This window comes from Budorcas taxicolor, chromosome 11, assembly GCF_023091745.1.
Source record: "Budorcas taxicolor isolate Tak-1 chromosome 11, Takin1.1, whole genome shotgun sequence".
In the NCBI taxonomy this organism is placed as follows: Eukaryota; Metazoa; Chordata; class Mammalia; order Artiodactyla; family Bovidae; genus Budorcas; species Budorcas taxicolor.
This window is the reverse complement of record NC_068920.1, coordinates 130184826-130207061: the sequence shown is the minus strand read 5'-3', so window position 1 is coordinate 130207061 and position 22236 is coordinate 130184826. Positions and strand designations below refer to the sequence as shown.

General features: G+C 38.9%; 1 protein-coding gene across 3 annotated transcripts in view; it reads left to right on the top strand.

The window, feature by feature from the left end:
* CLIP4 (CAP-Gly domain containing linker protein family member 4) overlaps positions 1-22236 on the top strand; it is a 63871-nt gene that overhangs the window by 13356 nt on the left and 28279 nt on the right. For all 3 annotated transcript variants that reach the window (XM_052647974.1, XM_052647975.1, XM_052647973.1), the window contains exons 6-9: positions 149-267; positions 5204-5440; positions 6037-6172; positions 13707-13847. In XM_052647974.1, the coding sequence (XP_052503934.1) occupies positions 149-267; positions 5204-5440; positions 6037-6172; positions 13707-13847 (633 nt within the window). The remainder of the gene's footprint in view (positions 1-148; positions 268-5203; positions 5441-6036; positions 6173-13706; positions 13848-22236) is intronic.

Below are 22236 nucleotides of genomic sequence, written 5' to 3'. Positions count from 1 at the left end.
ATTAATGGTCCTTCTAGTGGGTTGGTTTAAGTCTCGTCAATAGCGTATACCCCATTCCCCCAAATAAATCCAACCCAACCTGCCTCTTTTCACGTTATAATAGATTAACTAAAATTTTTGTTAATACACTTGTTATGTTCAATTACAGATGTGGATGCCACTTGCAGCGACTTTAATTTTGGAACAGCTCTGCATATTGCTGCATATAACTTGTGTGCAGGTACCGTGAAATGCTTATTGGAGCATGGAGCCAATCCTGCATTTAGGGTAAGAGGTTAAATTAAAAGTGAAAAATATTAAAAAGAATGAAAACATCTAACATTATCTCCCAGGAAAGAGTTGAATCTGGATGTTGTTGTGGAACTCTTATATGAGTAAATAATTTATATTTTTTTGTGCTGCATATAAAGAGTAATAATGATAAACTTTTTATCTCAGATAAGTTTAAGGCGTAGCAGTGAATTTCAGTCCTTTTATATTGATAAGCTCTACTAGCCTTACTTTCATTCAGCTAAATAAAATGCTCTTTACAGTTTATCGTCTTTGAGTTTAAAAGTATCTTTCATTTAGGCTTTTGCTTTATTTATAAATCCTTTAGCTATTAAATAAAAATGCATATATTAAAGTTTATATTTCTGCATTAAACCACATTTTAAATTATTTTGGAAAGAAGTTTTATTTCAGACAGTCTAAAAAAGGCCTATTTAAGAATGGAGTAAACCTTTAAAATTGACTTAAAGGAAAAATTTATTTTTTCATGATCAAGTTACATACTTACAAAGTTAACACACAAGACTGAACTTCATAAACTTCAAGTCGTTTGGTATTTTATTGTCTTCACCAAAGTGGCTATGAGTTTTCTTTTCTGTTGCATTAATAGCAGTGACTTGCTCTGGCAGGGATTCTTCACTGGGTCTGTGCATTCTCTTGAAGTGGCGGCAGTGGTAGCAAAAGCCTCCTCCCCTTTTTTTTTCCTTGCTTTCTTGTTTTGCCTTCCCACCCCAGTTTGTTGCTACTTTTCTTTCTGTTTAACCCCATTGATTATTTAATCAACCCCTCTGTTCCTCCTTCCCTCCCTCCATCCTTCATATGCTATTGTTTTTTAGGCACTGGGAGAATACATGCATCTGGGACAATGCATATGGCACTGGGACAATACATGTGTCTCTGTCTCAAATAGAATATCGTCTAGAGAGGGGGACAAACAAGAGAGCAGGCAGATTTACTGTAGTGTGTCAAGTTGAGTGTGTTAGGATGGGGGACAGGCGGGGTGTGGCACAGAGTGTCATGGGGTTGCATGAGAGGGGAGTCTGTTCAAGCCTTAGGAAGCCTGCTTCCTGGCATAGGTAAACTTGAATACTTAAACAGAGTTGAGAATTAACCAGGTATAGGAGGAAGCTGAGGAAGGCCCGTTAGGCAGAGAGAGAGGTGTGCACAAAGGCCAGGGGTTGGTTGGAGTGTGAAGGTGATAGGTGCTTGCTTTTGCTAGTGCAACTCTTGGCAAGACCCCATTAATGGAGAGAGTAGTTTGAATCTAGTAAGATGCAGTGAGGTATGTCACGGAGGTAAATTACCAATTCAAGCCCAAAGATTTTACCCACTTTTGGTAGTCAATACTTAAAAAAAAAAGATATCTACATGTGGGTCAGCAGTAGCCCTTGGATCAGACCCTAACTTCGCCACTACTTTAGAAAAAGTGAAATTCTATAGTCATGAACAAATCTTCTTATGTTAACATGACATCATTATTATTTTATTACTATTTAGTATTTTTTAAACACTGAAGTTTTAGTTGCTAAATTTTATGTAGGAATTAATAGAAGTGTGTGACTTACTCTAAAAAGGTGAGAACTTAAAAATCTGAAGTAAAATAGTCATTGTAAAAGTAGCCTACCACTTAACAGAACAGGTTTGTTGATTTAAAAAAAGTTTTTTTCCCTTCTTTCTTTTTCTCAAGAGTACATATTAGCACTATAGATGATTTTCTTTATATTTTGTACTTTGAAATTGGGGATCAGAATAGTTCATCACCATCCCCCAAATTTGATAACATGTCTTCCTAACGTATTTTTACTTAGAACCAAACTGACTTGAATTTTAAAATAAAACATGTGAGGCCCTTGCAGACTAAGTGTTCTAAAAGCCTCATTCTTTTATCCATGTGGATCATTTGAAGATAATTATCAGAGGAGAAGAAAAGGGAAAAAGGTTTCTGAGCCAAAGAATCTTGGTTCATCTCATGAAGAGAAGATTACAGTCTGGAATCTTTCTGATAAAACCTGAGTTTTTGGTTCGGGAGCATAGACGAAAGAGGGTTTGTTTGAGGGAAGGACGGCATGGAGCAGGAGAAGAGCTGAGGGTCCAGTGGTTGCTGAATGTGGGCTGCAGTGAATGTGGGCTGACTGAATGTCGTCTCTGCAGTAATCATGGAGATGACGCTGAGCCATCACTCAGTTGTCTCTCCTTGCCTAAGTCTCCTAATTGGCAAATTGGAAATGGTAGTAATATTTTACTTGTTTAGTTGGTCCATCCTGCTGCAATAAAAACAAATTTGTAACAGGCAAGGATTTTTATCTCTGTCATTCACAAGCTTTTTCTTGACATGATAACCAAGTGAGAATCTATGGGATAAAGTTTTGCTTATATAAACACCATGCAAATTTTAGTGGGCCCTGTGACTGACCTTTTTTTTTTTTTTCGCTGCAGGATAAATCCCAGCTCCAATTTTAGAAGTGTTGAAACTATGGATTCTGTTCTCAAAATCTGAGTCGCACCATGAGTGGGCAGGGTGGGTCAAGGTCACGGAGCCTAGGTGGAGGCTCAGGAGACCAGTGGTAGTGTTGGGTCCGGGGTTGGGAAGCCAGGCAGTCCCGTGACTTCTATCTCCAGAAGTGCCTTCTCCACACACGCCACCCACTAACAGCCTGAGCTCCTGCTCTTCCCTCAGCCTGGACTGCCATCCCCACCAGCTAACCTGCCCCATGTTCCCTCACCTCCCTAGGCCTCTGCACCAGTGCCGCTCAGCACTGAGGCCTTCTCTGCCCCTGTATCCATGTTCCTCTTCGCTGCCTTGTTCTTCTCTCTGCCACTTTTCACCCTTTGATACACCATACATTTTATTTATGTGACTATAGTCTGTGACTATAGTTTTTGAGAGTGGAGCTATTGATTTCTTCACTGTGTGTGTCTTTAGCACTTAGAATGGGCAGGTAGTAGGTGTTTCAGTTCAGTCGCTCAGTTGTGTCCGACTCTTTGTGACCCGTTGAATCGCAGCACGCCAGGCCTCCCTGTCCATCCCAACTCCCGGAGTTCACTCAAACTCATGTCCATCGAGCCGGTAATGCCATCCAACCATCTCATCCTCTGTCATCCCCTTCTCCTCCTGCCCCCAATCCCTCCCAGCATCATAGTCTTTTCCAATGAGTCAACGCTTCGCATGAGGTGGCCAAAGTATTGGAGTTTCAGGTTTAGCATCACTCCTTCCAAAGAAATCTCAGGGCCGATCTCCTTTAGGATGGACTGGTTGGATCTCCTTGCAGTCCAAGGGACTCTCAAGAGTCTTCTCCAACACCACAGTTCAAAAGCATCAATTCTTTGGCACTCAGCTTTCTTCACAGTCCAACTCTCACATCCATACATGACTACTGGAAAAACCATAGCCTTGACTAGATGGACCTTTGTTGGCAAAGTAATGTCTCTGCTTTTCAATATGCTATCTAGGTTGGTCATAATTTTCCTTTCAAGGAGTAAGCGTCTTAATTTCATGGCTGCAGTCACCATCCGCAGTGATTTTGGAGCCCCCCAAAATAAAGTCTGACACTGTTTCCACTGTTTCCCCATCTATTTCCCATGAAGTGATGGGACCAGATGCCATGATCTTCGTTTTCTGAATGTTCAGCTTTACGCCAATTTTTTCACTCTCATCAAGAGGCTTTTTAGTTCCTCTTCACTTTCTGCCATAAGGGTGGTATCATCTGCATATCTGAGGTTATTGATATTTCTCCCGGCAATCTTGATTACAGCTTGTGCTTCTTCCAGTCCAGCGTTTCTCATGATGTACTCTGCATAGAAGTTAAATAAGCAGGGTGACAATATACAGCCTCGACGTACTCCTTTTCCTATTTGGAACCAGTCTGTTGTTCCATGTCCAGATCTAACTGTTGCTTCCTGACCTGCATACAGATTTCTCAAGAGGCAGGTCAGGTGGTCTGGTATTCCCATCTCTTGAAGAATTTTCCACAGTTTCTTGTGATCCACACAGTCAAAGGCTTTGGCATAGTCAATAAAGCAGAAATAGATGTTTTTCTGGAACTCTCTTGCTTTTTCCATGATCCAGCGGATGTTGGCACTTTGATCTCTGGTTCCGCTGCCTTTTCTGAAACCAGCTTGAACATCAGGGAGTTCACAGTTCACATATTGCTGAAGCCTGGCTTGGAGAATTTTGAGCATTACTTTACTAGCGTGTGAGGTGAGTGCAATTGTGCGGTAGTTTGAGCATTCTTTGGCATTGCCTTTCTTTGGGATTGGAAAACTGACCTTTTCCAGTCCTGTGGCCACTGCTGAGTTTTCCAAATTTGCTGGCATATTGAGTGCAGCACTTTCACAGCATCATCTTTCAGGATTTGAAACAGCTCAACTGGAATTCCATCACCTCCACTAGCTTTGTTTGTAGTGATGCTTTCTAAGGCCCACTTGACTTCACATTCCAGGATGTCTGGCTCTAGGTGAGTGATCACACCATCGTGATTATCTTGGTCGTGAAGATCTTTTTTGTATAGTTCTTCTGTGTATTCTTGCCACCTCTTCTTAATATCTTCTGCTTCTGTTAGGTCCATACCATTTCTGTCCTTTATCGAGCCCATCTTTGCATGAAATGTTCCCTTGGTATCTCTAATTTTCTTGAATAGATATCTAGTCTTTCCTATTCTGTTGTTTTCCTCTATTTCTTTGCATTGATTGCTGAGGAAGGCTTTCTTATCTCTTCTTGCTATTCTTTGGAACTCTGCATTCAGATGCTTATATCTTTCCTTTTCTCCTTTGCTTTTCACTTCTTTTCACAGCTATTTGTAGTAAGTGCTTGTAGTAGGTGTTTAGTGAATATTTTTGAATAAATGACCAATTTAACTTTTTTCCCAGAAAACTTTCAGATGGCTATGTAGAGCTCTGAGCTGATATGAATTGAAAAGTTTCTCTTTATCTGTAGAATGACAAAGGGCAGATCCCCGCTGATGTTGTCCCAGACCCGGTAGAGATGCCCTTGGAAATGGCCGATGCTGCGGCCACTGCTAAGGAAATCAAGCAGATGCTGCTGGATGCTGCGCCTCTGTCATATGATCTCTCAAAGCCCTTGCTTCCAAATTATGATCGTGTTACTAGCAAGGCAATGCTGACGTCACTTGGCCTGAAGCTGGGGGATCGTGTTGTTATTGCAGGACAGAAGGTATGATAGTAGTTGCCGTCTCTAAAGCCATGTCCAAGGTCACAATGTGGCTTATGTGCCAAGGGTGCAGTGTGGCTTGGGGTGTTTTTTTGCTTTGTTTTTAAGTTCAATGTTTAGGTAGAAAGATACTTAATGGAAAACATGAGATTTAGATGCACGGTTACTATAAAGTATAACTTAAGAATATAAACTATTTGTCAAACTGAATAATGAAGGCATCTGTATTTAAATGGGAGAATATTGGAGGGGCTGAGTGAATTTACAGGCTTCCAGTCCGCAGGTTTCCCCTTGCAGCTCCCTCTTCCTGAGTACTTGTCTCCCACAAATTACTACTGTATGAAAATGCAGCAAACGTGACTCTCACTGTTTCTGCCTTAATTGTTAAGTGCGTATAGATTTAGGATTCTTATGCCTTCTTGGTCCATCAACTCTTTTATCATTATTTGCGTCTATTTGTATCCCTAGTAATATTTTCCTTCTTCTGAAGTCTGCTTTGAGTGAGTGCTTTTTAAAGACTTCTGTGATAAAGTTACAAGAGTAGAAAATTTAGGATTACAAGTAATACGCCAAAGTTACCCTGATTTATATTTCTTTAGGTTGGAACATTGAGATTTTGTGGAACAACTGAATTTGCAAGTGGACAGTGGGCTGGCATTGAGTTGGATGAACCAGAAGGAAAAAACAATGGAAGTGTTGGGAAAGTCCAGTATTTTAAGTGTGCCCCCAAATATGGTAAGGTAGATACTGCCTAATTTGATGAGAATTAATTTAAAGTAATACAGTTTTACTCTTTGATTAAAAAAAATTTTTTTTATGGTTGAATTTGATCTGTAATGCTGAGGCACAGCATTTAATGACCCATTTCAACTATTTCATAGATTTTTTCTTTTCTGTTATTAGTTTACTTTTTAATTGAAGGATAATGCTTTACAGAATTTTGTTGTTTTCTGTCAAACCTCAACATGAATCAACCATAGTATACATATAAGCCCTCCCTTTTGAGCCTCCCTCTCATCTCCCACCCCATCCCACCCCTTTAGACTGATACAGAGGCCCTGTTCGAGTTTCCTGAGCCATACAGCAAATTCCTCTTGGCTATCTATTTTACATATAGTAATGTAAGTTTCCATGTTACTCTTTTCATATATCTCACCCCTTTTCATTATTTTTTAAATAAAGCCTTCTCCCTGGTTATAAGTGAATGAAGAGTCTGCCCTTTTCTTACTGAGCAGTCTTGTGACTGATAGAGTATGTCTTACTAGGAGTGCACCCAGCTCTGTGGACCTTCCTGAATCCTGCTGGTGGTGGTGTCATGACTGAAGAAGGGCTTTTATTCTTTATTACCAAAGAACTACAGTACTCTAGAGGCTGAAGAACTTGAAAAATTAGAAAAGCAAGTGAGGCCAACTTTATTACTGTGCTTCTGAGCTGGAATGATTCTTTCTTTCTCTGACAAATGTTTGCTTAATTTTATTTTCTCTGTTTCTTTCTCTGTCTCTCACACACACTCTGACACATTGATTTCTAATGGCTTTTGTCACTTACTATGTTGAGAATATTTTCCCAGAACATTAATTTCCCTTTTTGCACAGTATTTCATCTTGCAGCTCGATACGGAGGCAGTACAGGGTAGTGTTTGAAGAGTACAGGCTTTGGAGCCTGATGGCTGGGGTGTGAATCAGCTGTTCTCTTTACCAGCTATGGGACCTTCTTTCTCTTCTTGTGTTGCCTCAGTTTTCTTCTGTAAATTGAGGATAACAAACCTACAGAGTTCATGTGAGAGTTAAGTGTATTGATAAATATAGAAAGCACCTAGAAAAGTGCTTGGTTCCCTCTAAGTTCCCGAAAAATATTAACTACCTGCTACCTGTTGTAAATGTATCAAATAGGGGATTGTGTTGTTACTGCAGGACAGAAGGTATGATAGTAGCTGCTATCTCTAAAGCCATGTCCAAGGTCATGACATGGCCTCTGTGCCAAGGGTGCAGTGTGGCTTGGAGTGGTTTCGTTTTGGAGCCTAGCCATTTGGGAAACTCACCAGTTTCCTTTCATCATACACTTAAGCTGAGCCTCATTTTTAGCTCTATTAAAATTTTTCTGTATGAAAAGTGTCCATGATATTAGGTTTAAAAAAACATTAAAAAAGGAGAAAAAATGTAAAATGGCCTGTATATGTTTTCTGTTTATTTTTTTCCATAAAATTTGGATTATAAGTAGATAGCCTGCATTTTTAACTGACATCCTATTAGAATTTCTATAAATCTTTAAACATTTTTTAAAAGAATGATATTTTATATGATTCCATTTCCTTTAATTTTTCTTATTTGATAGGTGAAATTTGTTTGAATTCATATTTCTCTTGATTGTGGTGAAGTGGATTGTCTAAAATGTTCTTTTGTAGCCCATGTATTTTTTGTATTGTCTTGCTAATTCCCAGGAAATAATTACTTATAGTTTGTCCATTAAAAAATTGGGATATTAGTGTTATTTTAAACTGGTAACAGTTTTTAAAATATGCATACATGTTTAGGATGTTAAGCCTTTATATTTACTACAGATATTTTGCCTAGTTTGTCATTTTCCTTTGAACTCCATCTGCAGTGTTTTTGGACATGTAATTTTATGCAGTTAAAAAAGACTTTTCCTTTATAATTTCTTAAGATTGCTTTTATGCTAAGGTAGGTCATTCTTCCTAATCCAAGGATTCATTATAGGTTATATATTTTATTCTTTTGAATGTGTTTATTCTTAAATACTGTATTAGTCAATTAATTTGGAGTTTATTTGGTTAGTTGTATCAGGTTAAGAATTTAATTTTCTTTTATTAGCTAATTTTGGCAACTGTCCAGCAGACTAAGGGCAAGACCAAAACCATTAGCAGCAGAGAGAGCTGATGTAGATCAAAGCCCTGGGAGAGGCTTAGACGGTAACAGAGTATTTGTGGCCTCCCTAACCCCATCATCTCAAGGAGAGGCATGCATGATTAGGACAGAGGTGGATCCCCAAGAACCCTTCCTCCATTCCTCTTTACCTATTTAAATGGCAAGTTGCGGGGGCAAGGGTCATGTCTTGGATTATATAGAAATGGGCATAGTCCTTCCTGCTGAACCAGCTCAGCAGTCTGAGCCCAGTCTTTGCTAAATTACTTGAGGTGTTGGGGGCAGGAGAGGTGGAGCACCTCCTGATGAAGCAGAAGCCAAAGGTTTCTCAGCAACAGGGTTTTTTTCCCCTTCTTTCTAAATCTATCCTTTTCCCTTTTACTTGTTGTGCTTCCTGTATTATGAATTAAGTTCTTCTAAATGCTACAGTCTGTTTCAGGATTGTTTTGTTCCATTGATCTGTTAATTATAGCACATATTAGATTTTTTAATTATAGAAATTTTATAACAATTTTTAAAAAGTTTTTTTTTAGAGCAGTTTTAGGTTCATAGCAAAATTGAGAGGAGGGTACAGAGACTTCCTGTAAACCTCCTGCCCCACACATGCACGGCTTCCCCTTTCATCAACATCCCTTCACCAGAGGGTACATTCCTTGCAATTGCTGAATCTACGTGAACACATCATAATCACTCAAAGGCCATAGTTTGCCTTAAGATGCACTGTTCATGCTGTGTATTCTGAGTCTGGACAAATATATAATGGCATGTGTCCACCAATGCCATATTATAGAGTATTTTCACTTCCCTCAAGACCCTGTGTGCTCCACCTATTCAGCTACCCTCCCCCCACTATCCCCAGGCCCCTGACAATCAATGATTGTTTTACTGTCTCCATAGTTTTGTCTTTTCCAGAATGTCATAGAGCTGGAATCATACAGTATGTAGCCTTTTAATATTGGCTTCTTTCACTTAGTAATTTGCATTTTATATCTCTTCATTACTTGATAGCTCATGTCTTTTTAGCACTGAGTAATACTCCCATGGTCTGGAGGTATCACAGACTTCCATTATTTCTCCATTCACCTACTAAAGGATATCTTGGTTGCTTCGAAGTTTAGGCAATTGTGAAAATTTTATAATAATTTTCAATATTTGATAAAACTATTTTTATTCCTTTTAATAATTACCAAAGTAAACACAAATGCCTAGTTTAATTAGTCAAATTGTGTTGTAAAACAATAATGAAACCCTCCCCTGGCTTGCACTTCATCACTCCAAGTCCCGTTCTTTAGAGGCAAGAATGTTTTTTACTTCTTTGGCTGTTATCTTCTGATGTTCATTTACTATTTTGACTAATGTATTTATAGGAATCTTTCCAATTTTAGACTCTATTGACTTCATACTATGAAGAGAAAGATTTGATATTCTTACTATTCTAAGTCAGGTTTTGTTTTTTTTTTTTTTTTTTGGTTGACTTCTTTGTTTTGGTGGATCACATCCTTCAGTAGCTTTTTCATAGAGGACTCATGGGAAGTAAATTTTTTGAGAGTTCCCATTCCAGAAATGTATATTGCTACCCTTACACTTCATATGATAATTTAGTGGGATCAGGAATAGGTTGAAATTCACGTTCTTTCAATATTTGGAAGGTGATACACTATTATCTAATGCAATTTGGCAAATGTTTTCTGTTATGGGCCAGGTAGTAAATAATTTTGGAGAAGGAAATGACAACCCACTCCAGTATTCTTGCCTGGAAAATCCCATGGATGGAGAAGCCTGGTAGGCTACAGTTTATGGGGTCGCAAAGAGTTATGGGCCATATTTTAGGTGTTAAGCTGGCTTAAAACTAAGCATTCAAAAAACTAAGATTCAGTCCCATCACTTCATGGCAAATAGATGGGGAAACAGTGACAGACTTTATTTTCTTGGGCTCCAAAATTACTGCAGATGGTGACTGCAGCCATGAAATTAAAAGATGCTTACTCCTTGAAAGAAAAGCTGTGATCAACCTAGTTCAGTTCAGTTCAGTCACTCAGTTGTATCCGACTCTTTGTGATCCCATGAATCGCAGCACGCCAGGCCTCCCTGTCCATCACCAACTCCCAGAGTTTACCCAAACTCATGTCCATTGAGTCAGTGATGCCATCCAGCCATCTCATCCTCTGTCGTCCCCTTCTCCTCCTGCCCCCAATCCCTTCCAGCATCAGGGTCTTTTCCAATGAGTCAACTCTTCACATGAGGTGGCCAAAATATTGGAGTTTCAGCTTCAGCATCAGTCCTTCCAATGAACACCCAGAACTGATCTCCTTTAGGATGGACTGGTTGGATCTCCTTGTAGTCCAAGGGACTCTCAAGAGTCTTCTTCAATACCACAGCTTCCAGTTCTCATGTATGGATGTGAGAGTTGGACTATAAGGAAAACTGAGCACCACAGAATTGGTGCTTTTGAACTGCGGTGTTGGAGAAGATTCTTGAGAGTCCCTTGGACTGCAAGGAGATCCAACCAGTGCATCCTAAAGGAGATCAGTTCTGGGTGTTCATTGGAAGGACGGATGGTGAAGCTGAAGCTCCAATACTTTGCCACCAGATGTGAAGAACTGACTCCTTTGAAAAGACCCTGATGCTGGGAAAGATTGAAGGCAGGAGAAGGGGACGAGAGAGGATGAGATGGTTGGATGGTATCACCGATTGGATGGACATGAGTTTGAGCACGCTCTGGGAGTTGGTGATGGACAGGGAGGCCTGATGTGCTGCACTCCATGGGGTCACAGAGTGAACTGAACTGAACTGATGGGCCATGCGGTCTCTTGTTGCAACTCTTCAGCTCTCGTATTGTAGTGAATAAGCAGGCATAGACAATATGTAAACAAATGGGTGTGGCTGTGTTCCAGCAGAACATCACAGAAGTAGGCAGCAGGGAGGACCTGGCTCTCGGGCAGTACTTTACCAGCTCTTATCTTGAGATTCCATGTTGCTGTTTACAAGTTTCAGAGTCTTTCTTCTGCTTTTTCCTTTTCCCTATTTTTGGAAACTTCTTTGGAAGCTTTAGTGTGTTTTCTCTCTTTTTTTAATTTTATTTTTTCTTTAGTGTTTATGTTTTTATTTCTTATTAAAATTGTAGTGGAGTTTTAGGAGAAATTGTGAGTAAACAAAGTGGGTTATGTCTATCTAGAAATTCATTACTCTTCTGTTTAAAAATAATTCTTCCTTAAATGTTTATTTTTAGTTAAGCCTTATAGTTATATGTGAGGATCTGAGGAGAATCCCATCACTGTTTTGATTAGCTTGAGATTCTAAACAGGAAGGTTAGCTCGTATATGGCGCACACTTTGGACTTTAATTGTATTCAGTCATTGCTTTAAATTTAGTTTTGCTTCTCTCAAATGATTTAGTTAATTAAAAAAAGCAAGGAGGATGAGAACTATATAGTTCATTCATTGAACAATGTTATTGTGACTTTAGTGACACAAACAAATTTGAAAAATAGTTCATAGTCTGCCCTCATAAATGTTTTGGTTTTTGATTTTTTTTTAGTCCTTCCTATATCCACACATATAACTTCTCACAGATATAATCATAATGCAGTCAGACTTACAGTTCAATTTTTGTTTTCTTGAATTTGCTTTTCACATTTTTCTATATTTCTATGTAATCTTTATTGTTCTAGTTGTTAATGGTGATGTAATAGTTCATAAATATTGTTGATTCATTCCTTCTATTGCCAAATAATTGTTTTCTCTTACTTATAATATTGCAGTGTTGGCTCATTCAGGTACACAGTCTTTTCCTCCAATTTGGATTCTTTTCTTATAATTTCCAAAAGTGTGATTGGGTCATAGTAGAAAACTAGGAGTTGCTTTTATTCTTGAAATCTATCTTCTCCTTATAATATACATGTGTAACCTTGTTCGCACCTCTTAAATATGAGTATTTCCTTATAGTTAGTATCATAAAGTAAATTAGGGCAGAATTCTTGTCTTCCAGGAAGATTTTACAAATGTACATCCACAGTATAAAATAATTTATTTCTTCAAGCCCTTGATTTGAGAATGTATGTGTATTTGGTAAGGAAAATAATTTAGAGAAAAGAATAGAAAGTCAAAGAAAAATCTGATAGTCGGGAGACAGAAGAGAAAAAACACTGTGGAGAAGTCAAAAGATCTGGGAAGATCAGAAGGAAGTACTGGAGAATCCAAGGAAGGAAAGAATGTCAGAAAAGCAGTATAGTTTGTACTTGTTAGCTATAAATAGAGCACTCACTTTTTGTTGTCCTTTAAAACCTATTTTAAAACAAGTTGTTTTAATGTATTACATTTTGGTCATAATGTGGCTTTGTTAGTTTAGGTGTAAACACTGAATGGAAATGTATAGTACATATTATGACTTTATTTTTTCTTCTTAAATGTCTTAGCCAAATAATCTTGGTATTTACAGTTCATATTTACTGTTTCTAATGTCTGCCTGTTTATATATACTGGAATTTTATGCCCAGATAAACTTGTTTTTTAATGGAATTTTATACTCTCAGCTGCAGCAGAGAGGCTGCCTCCTCCCCCATCCCCTCATGCCTCTCCTCCCCAACACACACTGTATTGTTTCTGATTTTCAGATGTTAAGGGATAAGCCTTTGGGGAAGATTATATTTTGTATTCAAAAGTATTTTATATCCCAACTATGTGTCAGGCACTATAATTAGGTACATTGGGGGAATGCAGAGATGAGTAATCTTGAATTTTGTCTTTAAAGTCTGGAAAGGAGATAAAACATGGACATAAAAAGTTATAATATGGGAAAAAATATGTCCTAAGGAGCTATAGAGAAAGTGACATGGAAGAACAGTTTTTATACTATATAGCAGGGGTCCCCAACCTCCAGGATCTAATGCCTACTGATGTGAGGTGGAGCTGATGTAATAAAAATAAAATGCACAGTAAATGTAATGCACTTGAATCATCCTGAAACCATCCCTCCTACCCCAGTCCATGGGAAAATTGTCTTCCACAACATTGGTCCCTAGTGCCAAAGAGGTTGGGGACCACTGCTGATATAGTACATTATTATTTGCTGGTACTTAGAAGTAATTATATATAAAAGTATAATTATTACTGCTACTCATTCCTCTTTTTCCTTAGTTTCACATAGTGCCTAATTATGTTGTGTGCTTCTTGAGTTACTGTGTATGTTGTTAGTCTTGACAACTAGATTGTAACCTCTCTGAGGGCAAGTACTGATTCTTACTCTTTTTTTTCTCTCTCTCACTGCAAGGACACCTAGTAGACACTCAAAAAGAACTTAAAGATGTTTTGCTGCTGAATGGTTGTACTTGTCCCTTTATTTGAAATGCTTTCAATTGTTTAATATTAAAATTCTGCCTTTTCTCTTAGGTATTTTTGCACCTCTTTCAAAGATAAGTAAAGCAAAAGATCGAAGGAAGAATATAACACACCCTTCTTCTACAAAAGCTGGACCTCTCATCAGGTCCCAGAAAATTGATGTAGCTCACATAACATCAAAAGTAAATACTGGTAGGTCAAACCAGAATGTTAGATATCTTGTTTTAATTTTAATCCATGGAATACCTTATATTGCTTCAGACTTTTTGTTTAGCTACCTGTGAAACCTGAATTTATTGCCTGCAAAGTACTTGGTTTATGATTTTAATTCCTAGAAGAGTATTTCAGATATGTTCCTTCCCTTTCCCCCCATCTATCTCCGTACTTTTATCTAACCTCAAAGCTAGACTTTACACCTCTGATAAATATTTATGCAGTACAACTAGCTTTATGTTTCTCACCTATTCAAGAATTTTAGTGACTTTTTTAAGATTTTGTTTTGATATGGACCATTAAAAAAAAAGTCTTTATTGAATTTGTTACAGTATTGCTACTGTTGTTATGTTTTGTTTTTCTTGGCTAAGAGGTATGAGTGATCTTAGCTCCTCGACCAGGGAAGGCAAAGTCCTAACCATTGGACCACCAGGAAGTCCCTACTGAGTTGTTTTTTTTTTTTTTAATCAGAGAAAGTCATGATTCTTGAAACTTGCTGTCAGAGACCTTTTGCTGATGGAGGGTCTTACTGTTTTGCATTTGAGCTGTGGTTGATCATGTCTCACTGTCTTTTGTATATATTGTTCTGACTCTTCCCTTCATACTTGTCCCAAGCTGTTACTCTGCAATGTTTGACCTCTCCCGGAGGTCCGTGTCTTTGTGTACCTCCTTATTCACATCCTGTTTCTCCGTGAGGACCCCCTGATGACCCAGGTCTCTTTGATCTCTTCGTTCTTATCCACACTACCTAGTTGCTATTTTTTACCTTGGGTTTTGTGCTCTGATTGCCTTATCCATGCAGATCTTTTATTCTGTTGGCAAAATCTTAAACTTTAAATGGACTGTGAGAGTATTTTGTACTTTCGTATTCACTGTGGCTTCCCTGGTGGCTCAGATGGTATAGTGTCTGCCTGCAATGTGGGAGACCCAGATTCAATCCCTGGGTTGGGAAGATCCCCTGGAGAAAGAAATGGCACCCCACTCTAGTACTCTTGCCTGGAAAACCCCATGGGCAGACGAACCTGGCAGTCTACAGTCCATGGGTTAGCAAAGAGTCAGACATGACTGAGCGACTTCACTTTCACTTTTCATTCACTGTGGCACATAGCACAATATAGGCGCTTAATACAATGAAACTAAGCCATGCCGTGTGGGGCCACCCAAGACGGGAGGGTCATGGTGGAGAGGTCTGACAGAATGTGGTCCACTGGAGAAGGGAATGGCAAACCACTTCAGTATTCTTGCCTTGAGAACCCCATGAACAGTATGAAAAGGCAAAATGGTAGGATACTGAAAGGGGAACTCCCTGGGTCGGTAGGTGCCCAATATGCTACTGGAGATCAGTGGAGAAATAACTCCGGAAAGAATGAAGGGATGGAGCCAAAGCAAAAACAATACCCAGTTGTGGATGTGACTGGTGATAGATGAGATGGCTGGATGGCATCACTGACTCGATGGACATGAGTTTGAGTGAACTCCGGGAGTTGGTGATGGACAGGGAGGCCTGGCGTGCTGCGATTCATGGGGTTGCAAAGAGTCGGACACGACTGAGTGGCTGAACTGAACTGAACTGAACTGAACCCATCAATAGCTGAAGCAGGAGGGTTCTCTACCATGAATAAAGGAGTGTGTCCAGGAATTGGGTTGCCCTTTCTACTCTGTTCCATTGACTTATTTGAATATCCCTGTGTCAGTACTGCACTTCATGATTACTATAGGTTTTTTTAAAAAAAATCTTGATCTCCATTAGAGGAAAGCCTCTTCTTTTTTCTTGAACAGTGTCCTACCTGTTTGGCCTTTTTTTTTTTTTTTTTAATTTTACTTTACAATATTGTATTGGTTTTGCCATGCATTGACATGAATCCGCCATGGGTGTACATGTGTTCCCCATCCTGAACCCCCCTCCCATCTCCCTCCCCATCCTATCCCTCTGGGTCATCCAAGTACACCAGCCCCGAGCACCCTGTATCATGCATCGAACCTGGACTGGTGATTCGTTTCACATGTGATAATTTACATGTTTTAGTGACATTCTCCCATATCATCCTGCCCTCTCTGTCTCCCACAGAGTCCAAAAGACTGTTCTATACATCTGTGTCTCTTTTGCTGTCTCGCATACAGGGTTATCATTACCATCTTTCTAAATTCCATATATATGTATTAGTATACTGTATTGGTGTTTTTCTTTCTGGCTTACTTCACTCTGTATAATCAGCTCCAGTTTCATCCACCTCATTAGAACTGATTCAAATGTATTCTTTTTAATGGCTGAGTAATACTCCATTGTGTATATGTACCACTGCTTTCTTATCCATTCGTCTGCTGATGGATATCTAGGTTGCTTCCATGTCCTGGCTATTATAAACAGTGCTGTGATGAACATTAGGGTACACGTGTCTCTTTCAATTCTGGTTCCCTCGGTGTGTATGCCCAGCAGTGGGATTGCTGGGTCATATGGTCGTTCTATTTCCAGATTTTTAAGGAATCACCACACTGTTCTCCATAGTGGCTGTACTAGTTTGCATTCCCACCAACAGTGTAAGAAGGTTCCCTTTTCTCCACACCCTCTCCAGCATTTATTGCTTGTAGACTTTTGGATTGCAGCCATTCTGACTGGCGTGAAATGGTACCTTGTTGTGGTTTTGATTTGCATTTCTCTGATAATGAGTGATGTTGAGCATCTTTTCATATGTTTGTTAGCCATCTGTATGTCTTCTTTGGAGAAATGTCTGTTTAGTTCTTTGGCCCACTTTTTGATTGGGTCATTTATTTTTCTGGAATTGAGCTGCGTAAGTTGCTTGTATATTTTTGAGATTAATTTTTTTGTCCATTGCTTCATTTGCTGTTATTTTCTCCCATTCTGAAGGCTGTCTTTTCACCTTGCTTATAGTTTCCTTTGTTGTGCAGAAGCTTTTAAGTTTAATTAGGTCCCATTTGTTTATTTTTGCTTTTATTTCCAATATTCTGGGAGGTGGGTCATAGAGGATCCTGCTGTGATTTATGTTGGAGAGTGTTTTGCCTATGTTTTCGTCTAGGAGTTTTATAGTTTCTGGTCTTACATTTAGATCTTTAATCCATTTTGAGTTTATTTTTGTGTATGATGTTAGAAAGTAATCTAGTTTCATTCTTTTACAAGTGGTTGACCAGTTTTCCCAGCACCACTTGTTAAAGAGATTGTCTTTTCTCCATTGTATATTCTTGCCTCCTTTGTCAAATATAAGGTGTCCATAGGTGCATGAATTTATCTCTGGGCTTTCTATTTTGTTCCATTGATCTATATTTCTGTGTTTGTGCCAGTACCATACTGTCTTGATGACTGTGGCTTTGTAGTAGAGCCTGAAGTCAGGCAGGTTGATTCCTCCAGTTCCATTCTGTTTTCTCAAGATTGCTTTGGCTATTCGAGGTTTTTTGTACTTCTATACAAATTGTGAAATTATTTGTTCTAGTTCTCTGAAAAATACCGTTGGTAACTTGATAGGGATTGCATTGAATCTATAGATTGCTTTGGCTAGTATACTCATTTTCACTATATTGATTCTTCTGATCCATGAACATGGTATATTTCTCCATCTATTTGTGTCCTCTTTGATTTCTTTCACCAGTGTTTTATGGTTTTCTATATATAGGTCTTTTGTTTCTTTAGGTAGATATATTCCTAAGTATTTTATTCTTTTCATTGCAATGGTGAATGGAATTGTTTCCTTAATTTCTCTTTCTGTTTTCTCATTGTTAGTATATAGGAATGCAAGGGATTTCTGTGTGTTGATTTTATATCCTGCAACTTTACTATATTCATTGATTAGCTCTAGTAATTTTCTGGTGGAGTCTTTAGGGTTTTCTATGTAGAGGATCATGTCATCTGCAAACAGTGAGTTTTACCTCTTTTCCAGTCTGGATTCCTTTTATTTATTTTTCTGCTCTGATTGCTGTGGCCAAAACTTCCAAAACTATGTTGAATAGTAGTGGTGAGAGTGGGCATTCTTGTCTTGTTTCTGACTTTAGGGGAAATGCTTTTAGTGTTTCACCATTGAGGATAATGTTTGCTGTGGGTTTGTCATATGTAGCTTTTATTATGTTGAGGTATGTTCCTTCTATTCCTGCTTTCTGGAGGGTTTTTTTTTTTAATCATAAATGGATGTTGGATTTTGTCAAAGGCTTTCTCTGCATCTATTGAGATAATCATATGGTTTTTATTTTTCAGTTTGTTAATGTGTATTACATTGATTGATTTGCAGATATTGAAGAATCCTTGCATCTCTGGGATAAAGCCCTCTTGATCATGATGTATGAGCTTTTTAATATGTTGTTCGATTCTGTTTGCTATAATTTTGTTAAGGATTTTTGCATCTATATTCATCAGTGATATTGGCCTGTAGTTTTGTGGTTTTTTTTTTGTGGCATCTTTGTCAGGTTTTGGTCTTAGGGTGATGGTGGCCTCATAGAATGACTTTGGAAGTTTACCTTTCTCTGAAATTTTCTGCAAGAGTTTGAGTAGGATAGGTGTTAGCTCCTCTCTAAATTTTTGGTAGAATTCAGCTGTGAAGCCGTCTGGTCCTGGGCTTTTGCTTGTTGAAAGATTTCTGATTACTGGCCTTTTTTATAAATCAAACTTCCATATAAACTTTAGAATAAGCTGTTCAGTTCAGTTCAGTCACTCAGTCGTGTCCAACTCTTTGTGACCCCATGGATTGCAGCATACCAGGCCTCCCTGTCCATCACCAACTCCCGGAGTTTACTCAAACTCATGTCCATTGAGTCGGTGATGCCATCCAACCATCTCATCCTCTGTTGTCCCCTTCTCCTCCCACCTTCAGTCTTTCCCAGCAACAGGATCTTTTCAGATGAGTCAGTTCTTTGCATCAGGTGGTGAAAGTATTGGAGTATCAGCTTAAACATCAGTCCTTCCAATGAACACCCAGGACTGATCTCCTTTAGGATGAACTGGTTGGATCTCCTTGCTGTCCAAGGGACTCTCAAAAGTCTTCTCTGACACCACAGTTCAAAAGCATCAATTCTTTGGTGCTCAGCTTTCTTTATAGTCCAACTCTCACATCCATACAGGACTACTGAAAAAATCATAGCCTTGACTAGATGGACCTTTGTTGGCAAAGTAATGTCTCTATTTTTTAATATGCTGTCTAGGTTAATCACAACTTTCCTTCCAGGAAGTAAGCTTCTTTTAATTTCATGGCTGTAGTCACCATCTGCAGTGATTTTAGAGCCCCCAAAATAAAGTCAGCCACTGTTTCCCCTGTTTGTCCATCTATTTGCCATGAAGTGATGGGACTGGATGCCATGATCTTAGTTTTCTGAATGTTGAGCTTTTAGCCAACTTTTTTACTTTCCTCTTTCACTTTCATCAAGAGGCTCTTTAGTTCTTCTTCACTTTCTGCCATAAGGGTGGTGTCATCTGCATATCTGAGGTTATTGATATTTCTCCGGGCAATTTTAATTCCAGCTTGTGCTTCATCCAGCCCAGCGTTTCTCATGATGTACTCTGCATATAAGTTAAATAAGCAGGGTGACAATATATAGCCTTGACATACTCCTTTTCCTATTTGGAACCAGTCTGTTATTTCACATCCGGTTCTAACTGTTGCTTCCTGACCTGCATACAGATTTCTCAAGAGGCAGGTCAGGTGGTCTGGTATTCCCATCTCTTTCGGAATTTTTCACAGTTTGTTGTGATCCACACAGTCAAAGGCTTTGGCATAGTCAATAAAGCAGAAATAGATGTTTTTCTGGAACTCTCTTGCTCAATAGAATAAGCTATTAAGTTTCTTTAAAGAAAAATCTGTTGGGAGAGGGGTAGGGCACTGGGAAAAAGGGAGTTAAGAGGCACAAAGTTGTAGTTAAAAAATAAGTCATGGGGATGTAGTGCATAGCATAAGGACAATGATGCTGTTACAACTCTGTGGTGACAGATGGTAACTAGACTTCTTGTGGCAACTGATTCATAATGTCATATATAGAAGTGTTATACACCTGAAGATAATATATTATTTATGTAGCTATACTTCAGTTAAAAAAATAAAAAGGAAAAATAAGTAAATAAGATGATAAATGTATCCCCAGGGTGAGAGAATATTAGTTTGCAACAACAAACTGGAATTATATCTCAAAAAAGTGCTTGTCCAAAAATCAAGAGTTATTTTGCCCCTCAACAGAAAATTACTTTCTAGGCAAATGAATTAACAAATTATGTTAATGCTATTTTTAGTGTCAAAAAATAAAAAATTATATATTGAAATTTTAATTGGTATTGCATTTAAGCCTAAACTCAATTTGAGAAATGACATTTATGATAGTCAGTCTTTTAATTATAAGCTTGGGATATCACTTCATTTAATTGGATCCTTAAAAAATATCTCAGTAAAATTTTATGATTTTCTGTATATTTTGCACTTGTTTTGTTAGGTCTATTCTTAGGTACTTTGTACTTTTTGATGCTCTGTAAATGGTATCCTTTTAACATGAAGCCCAGTACACAGCAGGTATGGAAGAAAACCTCAAAGAGGAGCCCTCTATTTCTGGTCTGAGGAGTAGGAAAAGGAATCTCCTACTAGACAAAGTAGAGGAAATCCCTGTTTTCCTCTTCAATTGTTTTTTAAAAAATCTCTTTGGTTCTTTCACACCGTAGTCCCTCAGCAATCCTGCATATTGTAATAGCAGCACAGGATGGCCAGGCACCTAAAACCCCCAAGGGAGGGAATCCTTGTTTTTGGCCAGAGACACTGTGGTCCTGAGAACGTGGATGGAGTCCCCATTAGTTTTTTTTTTCTTTTTTTCTTACTGCTTGGCTCTCAAGAGATTGTATGACAGAGCAGAGCAATGAAAGCCTAGGCATTCTATCCAGAATATCAGGAGGAGGGGGCTTCTGGAGACCATGTGAGGAGGGAGCTCAAGAAAGTGCTTTCAGAATGGGGGGGCTTACTGCCAAGCTGTGTGTACATGCATCTGACCACTGGCTTTGGTCTGCACAGACCTCCACTCAGATCTCAGGCTGCCTACTGGGTGGCACAACACATAAGCCAGATCAAAGAGGCTTTGGGAACCAAACTGACATTGGAGCCACAGTCACAGAAGGTGGGTAGGAAATGCCAGCCTGAACCTACCTGCCTGCTGACTGTCCAGTGCCTGCAAAAACAGAGCAGAACAAAACAATCCACGTTCTCCATAGAATTTTAAACAAGACCCGGAGTCCTATAAAATAATGTTTATAAAATACAGGATACAATGAAAATTGTTCTAAATAGGAAAAACCGGGAAAATCTCGACAGCTCTGAAGGAAAAAGGCAATCAAAGATGCCAACCCTGAGAAGGACAATTATCAGGTAACTATTTCAAAGAATATATTATAACCCTCTGAGAATTAAGGGTGAACCCTCTTGAGACAAATGGAAGATTTCAGCAGAGACTTGAAGATAAAAGGAAGACCCAGATAATGCATGTGCACACACACACACACACACACGAGCATACACAGGAACACAAGTAGCACTGAGGTAATATGAGCTTGGTGGATTGTAGCAATGTCAGTATCATGGTTGTGATTTTATGCTATAGTTTTGTAAAATGTCACCTTTGGGGGAAACTGGGCAAAGTGTGTGAGACATTGCCCAATATTGTTTTTTCACAACTGCATGTGAATCTCCAGTTATCTCTAACAATTCAAATAAAAGGAAAGACTCAAATGGCTATTTTAGGACTGACAAATATAACTGAAAGTAAGAAATTTACTCTATGGGTTGCCTTCACAGAGTCTCTCTTCCCAACCCGTCCATCCAGGGTCTGCGGTTGTAGTTCTGGCCCTCACTCCCAGCCTCTGCTTCCTGTCTCTCCTCCTTTAGGTTCCTCCTAGACTTTGCTGTCCGGTTGACGTTATCCACCTGTGAGTGGTCACTCCAGCCCTCCTTTCCACAGCCCATCAGAGGCTTGTTCCTTACTGAAGAGAGCCAACGCTGTCACCCTCTAAGATTGTAATGTAACCCATCCATCCGGTTTACTTCTCCTGTGTCCCCCCAAAGTCCACTTCATTCCAGCCAAATCCACTTATTCTTCTCTGACCCTGTCTTTCTTTATTTTCTCTTTGTCTGTCTGTAACGCCTACCCTAGTTCTTCCTGACCACACCTCCAGTATTCTCTGCAAGAAATCCGACCGGTCTCTCAAGACGCGTACTGGAATGTGATGTTCTTGATGAGGTGTTAATTTATCTTTACAGCAATGATTATCGTCTCCTCCCTCAATGCTAGGGCTTGTATCAAACATGTCCTTGTACTTTGATTATTCATGTCTTTCTGCCATGCCAAATTAAAAAGGTCTTTCTTTAGGACTGAGACTATGGCTTGCTTTGTTTGTGATGCTCAG